General features: G+C 40.7%; 1 protein-coding gene across 5 annotated transcripts; it reads right to left on the bottom strand.

The window, feature by feature from the left end:
* Window positions 1–1,098: 1,098 nt before the first annotated feature.
* On the bottom strand, window positions 1,099–8,011 carry LOC107576888 (bcl-2-like protein 11). Of its 5 annotated transcripts, none has more exons than XM_016263008.1 (3): window positions 7,683–8,011; window positions 4,314–4,579; window positions 1,099–1,443 (listed from the first exon to the last, which is right to left on the bottom strand). In XM_016263008.1, the coding sequence occupies exons 1-3, from the start codon at window positions 7,697–7,699 to the stop codon at window positions 1,283–1,285; spliced, it is 444 nt and encodes a 147-aa protein (XP_016118494.1). In that variant the 5' UTR covers window positions 7,700–8,011; the 3' UTR covers window positions 1,099–1,282. The 5 variants fall into 5 exon arrangements, 3 of the variants coding, with proteins under 3 accessions (XP_016118494.1, XP_016118496.1, XP_016118495.1); XM_016263010.1 differs by having other exon boundaries at window positions 4,314–4,576; XM_016263009.1 differs by lacking the exon at window positions 7,683–8,011 and adding an exon at window positions 6,184–6,494 and having other exon boundaries at window positions 4,314–4,576.
* Window positions 8,012–8,430: the final 419 nt, after the last annotated feature.

Here is an 8,430-nt window from a genome sequence, read left to right as displayed (position 1 = left end):
ACTTAACCTAAAGTATGAGCAATAAATGGTAACTGTTGCCTTAACAAGCACACTAATAAATGTACCGTTGAGCTGTTTATAAGCATGTCTGGTCTCTTGCCTACAGGTATATCTTTCAAGAGGTTTGCAGGTCTTGCTCACTTAGTCATTATTTAAGGTAATTTTCCACAGCAATAACCAAACAACAATAGCCCGAGTAGATAAGGCTTTATTTGCATACTGAGCTCACAGAGATGACCTCAATCAAAACTCTGTCTGTTTACACTCCTACAGAAAGCGACTACGAGAAACTGTTCAACTTAAAATCCTCAAAGCAACATTCGCCAGTTTCCAAATCTATAACAAGCTAAGAAAAGAGCGCAAGGTCTGACACAACATAATAAACACAAATACTAGCAGACAGAACCGTGTCCAACTGGACGGCTGCCCAAACAGGAAGCATGACACAGTACTGGAGTCCAAGAGGTGAAAGGCAATAATTCCTCAACGGAGGTATTAATTATCTCAGATTTAACAATACAATACAAGAACAGAATCTTATCAGAGCTAGCAACGTCACCAAAAAGAGAAAACAAGTTTGAATGTTCATATAGATAACCAAAGGTGAACAGACTGTACTAGCATGGCTATATTTGCATATGGAATGCATAAACATAACTTATAAAATCGTAGGATGAGTCATACAGCCCTAGACATTAATCTAACGAGGTCATATCTTATTACAAACAGCAAATGTATTAATTGCTCATTAATGCATGGTGTGATTATTAAGCGGAATACCTCATTCTGATTGGACACATTTCATATATAGTGGTGTCTCTCATGGCATATTTACATAGTATATATCTACTGTATTATTTTTTTCTAATAAAATAAAATAAAATCCCCCAAAAAAGTGGGACTCCAAAGAGGGATCCTAAATCCCTTAATTAACAGTTTCTGATGATTGTATAATCTAGTAATGGATTCTTTGGAGCCTTGATTCTTTATGAAGAACCTTGACTGCTGCTGGAGTGATGCAACATTAAGAAATACAAGTTATGAAAATAAAGCTCCCTTTACAGTGGCAGAGTAACATTTCCCTCATTAAGGCCCTGATCTGCAGAGACTTGCGATGCCGCTTTCGTATGCGCGATCCTCTCTGCAACACCTGATTTAAACTCTGATATGAGAGGGGCGGCTTCCAAACGCAAATTCAAACCGGCTCCCTTGGACAGACAAAGAAAGCAGTTGCTCTAGCGAGTGAAAATATTTCATCATCATCGATCTCCTGCGCTTGATCCTATGGTGTCACCTGAATATTACTCACCCCCTGACAGTACAGGCGGTTGAACTCGTCTCCAATGCGCCGCAGCTCCCGAGCGACCGCCATCTCCGGCCCCATGGCTCCCACAGGTGCCGCCATCTGTGCGTGCTGGTGGCTAGGTTCGGCAAACCATACCTCTGAGAAAGACAAAGGAATTCAATTTTAAGACACTTTGTAAACAAGCTCATTCAAACCTCAAATGATAGGGATGAGCAATCTGGGCAAAAAATATTTTGTTTTTCATTGCTATTGATATACACACAGTATCAAAAAAGATACTTTTTTCAAACACTAAAAATAATAACAAAATGCCTTAATGTCCAAAGTAAAGGGAAGTCTATCAAAGATGAATCTGTTTTATTTTTTTATTTGAAAACTTATTTGCAATACAGAACACTAAAAAAATAATTGGTGTGGAAACAATTTTCACTCAGAAATTTCAATTTCAATTCACAATTAATTACAAAGAAATGGCAAGCAACATTGAATTTAAACATAATTCTGAAGTGGAATGACATGTGTGTGTATATATATATATATATATTTTTTTTTTTGTTTGTTTTGTAAAATGCATTGCAATAATAATAATAAAATAATTACAGTGGACAAGTTTTTTTTAAATACTAAAATTAGGTGATTTAAAAATTACAAATAATAATGAAATGTCCCTTTTATCTTAAGACAATGTCTAAAGTAAAGGTGAGTCTAAAACAGATACATCTGATTTTTTTGCAATGCAATAGGAATGATTTGTGACGTCATCTGAAAATGTCAGTTTAAAGTCATTACATTTTGATTAAAGATTACGAAAACAAGCTTTTGTGCACAGTTGAATTGTGAAGGCCAGGATTAAGAATAAGGGACCGGGTCATACAGTATTTAGAGACTTGAGGATAGGACTATTTGAATTCAAATGAGACAAACAAGCATTTAAAACAACTACAAATCAAGATATTTCTTATTTTAATTCATCCCTCAACTTTTTTCTTCTTCTTTCAAGAAGCAGAGTTCACACTGTCTTCATACTGTCAAGGCCAGGATTAAGATAGCAAATAAGCTTAATTTCATGAAAACAGTCAAGTCCATGCCATGCAGGACACCATTTTTCGAACAAACCTCTACTCTTGTATATCGCATAGCATCGTCTGGTGCAAACAGCCTCCTCTGCAAACCTCTGGTTTGGTTTTTCCACAGCCACGATCATGATTAAATATTTGCCAACTGTGCTAAAGTTACACCTTCTGTCGGTTGTAAGACAGTAGCTGAACCACAGAGGTTATTATGAGGCTAAACACTAATATCACCCAAATTCTGTTTGAACTCAAATTGATCTCGCGCTATGACTCAAGCGAGAAGCAGTTTGACTGTTTTTTCTCGTGCTCAATCATATTAGGACCATTGGATATTCATTTCCTTTCACAACTCCGCTAGACCTGTACGAACTGAACCAGCCAATATCTCAAAGCTTTAGTCAACACTTTAACCTCATTCTATCGGGCCTTTACCACACAAAGCCAACAACAACATTTCAAATGAGGACATTTATATCAATATTGCAGTGCTCAGATGACTGTGTGCTCAGTTCTGGGTTTGTTTATCACCGCATCTTCATTTATCTTTGGACAGAATAGCACCTCTGACCCACAAGAGGTGAGCACAAAGGGCACTGAGTTCATATGTGTAAATTCAAGACCTTGTGCCAACACAACGCAGCAGCTAAAGGTATAAACAAGAGGCCACTGGTAGAGGAACTCTCCTGTCGAGATAACCCTGATAACTTATCGTTGTTTGTCTTTGCCATTAAGAGTGGCTACAGGAAGACAATTATCGCCATCTCATATCTCCAGGCTCTCAATAGGGAAAACCGAGATGGTTGGATCTCGTGTCTAGCCTTCACAAAAGACAGGCTAGTCTATTTTGACTGCATGCTCTAAGGCCGATTCTCCGACCGCTTTCTTGAGGCCTCGGTGACAGTGAAGGTAAACAAGAAGACAATGGGCAAATCAGCCAACTCCATCTGAGGCATTATGAGAAGATGGGTCACACGCTGTGGTCATGTGTCTCAGGTGCACCGGGTTTGCAAGATATTGTGAATGAACCGAGCAGTAGCTTCTTGCACGTGCAAGCACATGCTTCAGAATGCATAATGCAGTGAACAGTCTGATGTTAACAGAGAGGAAATGCAGGTTGCTTCTTTTAGAGCAGCTAACACAAAGACAAATGAGTCGACTTGGCTTTAGGCAGATCTGTGCTGCTTCTAAATGAGAAGAACATGCTTTCTGGAAGAGATTCTCGAGAGAAGTGCACTGCCAAGCATCAAAACATTATGCTTATCACTGCGCTAATGTGGAAAACTGAGAGCCAAGTTAAACATCCAAAGCACTTACATGGATGACATTCATAAACAGTGAGATGTGACTGTATTAAGATTTTTATGCACCTCTATTTCACCTGTACAATCTGTCATTGTCTATTTTATTTTACTTTACTTCACAGACCCAGGGAACCCCCTCCTCTCTCTCTATATATAAAATGGCTAGATTTTCTTTGCCAACATTTTCTAATGTGTTTGATTAACATGCTTACCATATAACTGATGTATTACATTTTCACTAATATAATTTTTTTTAAAGAAAATCTATGTTTTATATATCTGTCCACTGACCCACAGGGGCCCAAAACCAAATTGCCCCTTGACCTTGGGAATAAGGTTTTTTAAATTACACAATTTAACGAATCATTTACTTTAATCGCCATAAAATGATCAAAAATCAATCATTATAAATGATTAATTTCGTCAAAACATAGAAGAGCGCGCGTGTGATTCAAAGCTCAGTCACACAAGGGCGGGAAACCCGCAGCCGGCTTCAAATTTGAAATGATCCAATTCTTAACGGACTAATCCGCTGAAAGAAAACCGTTATGACAGCCTCGCTGTTCGTCGCGTCAGTGTCGTGTTTACACACCACAAAATATAGCCTTTTTTCCCTCCAGGGGGCTCTCTTACCATCATTTTGGCCGTCTTGCGCTTCGGAAATATTGGGCATTAGCGGGGAACTTGGCACAGAATCGCTGTCGACGGAAAAATAGCCACTAGAGGACCTGGAGAAGGTTCGGGACATCGGTGACCTCGACTGGTGACTACTCGACATGGCAATCCCTCCCCTTAACGGGTCCCCATCGCTCGGCTGAGGGAAGTCAAAGTGCCCGGAGCCTAAGACGGCTGCGCCACCGGCGCTCTCTCCGCTTCCCCGGCCCGGCGTTTGCTCTCTGCTGAACAAACAAAACACTCATTACTGTCTTTTGCAGGCGATTCGAAGAGGAATTGTGTGGGTTGTTGGCGGCGGGTTTTGAATTTCCAGTCTATTTCGTGGCGATTAGCATGCGTTTGGAAACTCGGCGAAGTGCGTCACAAACGAGCTCCACTTCAACTTCCTATTTCTTCCTTCCAGCAAAACACTACATTGTGGGATACAACTGAAGAACGCGCGAAGGCGTCGCGTCGAATACCGCACGCGCTGTAGCGGAGTCTACACGACTTTTGTTTAATCGTTCTGGTCTAGACGGGTTTATTATGTCGCGCTTTTTCAAGTGAAAACACATCTCGCAGCTCTCCGTAAACCAGTTCGGCTTCGTCAGTCATGCCGGTTTGCACAAACCGCGGAGCTAGCATGACAAAACAGCGGCGAATACAGAAATAAAACACTAAATAATTATAAAAATAGAACAAACTGCGTCGTGCTTACCGCTGTATTTGTTGCCCCTGCACTTGTTAGTCACTACTAATATGTAGGCTACTTTATAGGAGCGCCAGCTGCGACTGGATCGAATCTTGCTTCGATATCACTTGTCAGCATTTTACTGACAGTAGCTAATGAATACTGTACTGTACGAGCGGGGAGTTTAACGCGACGCAATCGCGACGCCTTTATGTCTTTCTTTAATTTCACTTGTGCTCAACATTATACTGTCAGCCATCGGTAGCCTACTGAACGAGCGCGGAGTTTTATAGCGATTTATTTTCAACGAGAGAGCGGCGGCGAAACAATATGCGCACCAAAACAAAGTTTCCTACTAATAGGAGCGCGTCGACGCCTCCAAGTGTTCAGACAAGCAGACAATAGCGCAAAGTAACGCGAGTATCGGTCTAACAGCAGACCGACCGATTTGACGATCGTTAAAAATAAATAAACAAACAATAATAATAATAATAAATACGTATCGCACGGCACGTTCCAAATCGCCATTGTTTCCAGCCGGGAACAGTTCGAGTCTCATTTCGAAAGTAAAGCGCGAATAAATCGATAGTTTACACACGTTGGTAGAGTATCGCCTGGCGTACATCTGTAGAACTTCAACAACAACCGTAGCTTTTCATCGTATTTTAAGACTTATTTTTTAGTGGATAACGGAAAAGAAAGCAACGCAAACAGGTGCCTGTCGTTACCCATAATTTAACAGTTAAATTATTCACTCTGGTTAAATGTCAACACGCACGGGCCGCTGCGGGGAGTGGACTCCTCTACTACATCTCAACTTTTGTTGTCTTTGCGACATTGTTTGGCTGGACGCGCATCTGAAGTTTCACTTTTTTCGCCCTCGCGAAAAGTTTTTTTTGCGCGTTATGCTTCGCTAGCATAAAATATCAACACGAAAAATAATCCAAGGTGATCTTGACAAATAAACAAACGAATAACCCGATTTTACTAAACAGCTTAATTGGTTTTAAATCACGGCGATCAAATGTTAAAACGCGTACGTTATTAACATGCAATCCGTTCTGAAAGACAATATTGTGCAAAAAATAAAAAAGTGCAAACAAAAGAGCTGTCCTAAAGAAAGCCGGCATACTGTACGATACGCGCGTATGAACTCACCTGGACGTGTCAGACATATCCGCTGCGGCAAAAACGCGTTAACGCATCATCTTAGCGATAGACAACAAAATGAAAACGAAGGGTAAATTTCGAAATATCCAGAGATTTCAGAAGTGCTGTAAAAAAGTGAAAATAATAAAGCACAATTCCAATAGCAGGCAATCGATGGCTCTAAATCTCTCGATGTATTTGTTTCCCTCGGAGCAGCTGTCATATACGATCCTGTGTGAAAACTGTCCACAGGATTGTTTTGAATGGTCTCTTTTGTCTCGGTGTCTTCTTAAGTGCACTTCCTCGCCGAGGCTCACTCTCTTGCGTCTGCTATGTTGTTGTTGTTGTGGTATCACATACCGCTGGATTTGTTGCGCGTGCACTTGTCAGTCACTACTAATAAGTAGGCTACTTTAGATGAGTTAGAAACGCGCACGCGACTGGATCGCAGTTTCTTTCTTCAGTTTTCTTTACATCTTGCTTCGATGTCACTTGTCCGCGAGCAACAATTTACTGACAGTAATGAATACTGTAGGAGCGGGGACTTTGACGCAACTCGATCTTTATTTCTTTCTTTCTTTTCACTTGTTAGCGAGCAATAATGGCCAACATCCTACTGTCGGTAATCGGTGATGTGCGAGCGTGGAGTTTTATAGCGATTTATTTTCATCGAGAGAGCGGCGGCGAAACAATAACACGCGCACCCAAACAAAGTTTCCTATTAATAGGAGCGCGTCGACGCCTCCAAGTGTTCAGGCAAGCAGACAATAGCGCAAAGTTATGCGAGTATCAGTCTAACAGACCGACAGACTAGACGATCGTTAAATATAAATAGACAATAATAATAATAATAATAAACATATCGCACGGCACGTTCCAAATCGCCATTCTTTCCAGCCGGGAACATTTCGAGTCCTATTTCGAAAGTAGCCTAAAGCGCGAATAGATAGATGTAGGCTATCTTTTACACTCGCAGGGTATCGCCTGGCGTAGAACTGTAGAACAACAACCACCGCGGGTTTCGTCGTATTTTGACTTGTTTTCGGTGAATAGCGGAAAAAGCAAACAGGTGCCTGTCGTTATCCATTGCAAAACTGTTAAATTGTTCACTCTGGTTAAATGTCAACAGGTATAGGCATTTTAGTGGATTCGACTCCTCTACCACATCTCAACTTGTGTTGTCTTTGCGACATTGTTTGCGTAAAGCATCTGAAGTTTCACTTTTTTCTCCCTCGACGCCGCGCGCGCAACTTTGTGTTTTGCGCGTTATGCTTCGCTAGAATAAAATACCAGCACGAGGGTGATCTTGACAAATAAACCAATTAATAACCCGATTTTACGAAACCCTTTCATGGGTTTTAAATCACGGCGATCACATGTTAAAACGCGTTTATTAATAACGTATAATCCAATATTTTTTGATTTACAATATTGTGCAAAAAAGGGAAAAGTGCAAAGTTGTCCTAAAGAAAGCCGGTATACGGTAAGATCCGCGCGTATGAACTCACCTGGACGTGTCGGACATATCCGCAGCGGCATAAACGCGTTAGCGCATCATCTGAGCGATAAAGACAGCAAAACGAAGGGAAAATGTCGAAATATCCAGATGTAAAAAAAATTAATAATAATAAAAAGCACAATTCCAGTAGCAGGCAATCGATGGTTCTAAATCTCTCGATGTATTTGTTCCCCTTAGAGCAGCTGTCATGTAAGATCCTGTTTGAAAAATGTCCACAGGATTGTTCTGAATGGTCTCTCTTTTGTCTCGGTGTCTTCTTAAAGTGCACTTCCTCGCCGAGGCTCACTCTCTTGTGTCTGCTGCGCAGAGTGAGCGAGCTGTTCTGCTGTCTATTCACTGAAGCAAACCCTTGCAGTAAAGCTGAGAAGCCACGCCCCACATGGGATGGGCTTGTAATGGTCAAACCACACCATTAGGCTCCAAATGTACACAAACACTTTAGATTAAACTAGAACAAAAGCACTATAGCTCTTCTTTTGCACGGGCTAGTCTCTTGTGTGGTATATTTCATGTACAGTCTGGTTGAATAATGTTTTTTCACAAGTCACAAGTGACGCATGGGCGTTTTGAAACAATGTAATGTTTCTGCATGCAATACAAGCTAGGTTTACGCTTGCAATACAAGTATTTGGTATGCATTTTATTTTGTTATTAATTAAATTATCCAGTTTGTGGCACAATATGACAACATGCACCTTTTACACACAAAGACGATTAAGAAAATAGCTCTAAATATA

Source organism: Sinocyclocheilus grahami, unplaced genomic scaffold (assembly GCF_001515645.1).
Source record: "Sinocyclocheilus grahami isolate Dianchi unplaced genomic scaffold, SAMN03320097.WGS_v1.1 scaffold4555.1, whole genome shotgun sequence".
Classification (NCBI taxonomy): Eukaryota; Metazoa; Chordata; class Actinopteri; order Cypriniformes; family Cyprinidae; genus Sinocyclocheilus; species Sinocyclocheilus grahami.
Note: the sequence above shows the minus strand (reverse complement) of the source record. Positions and strands in the feature narration are given on the sequence as shown.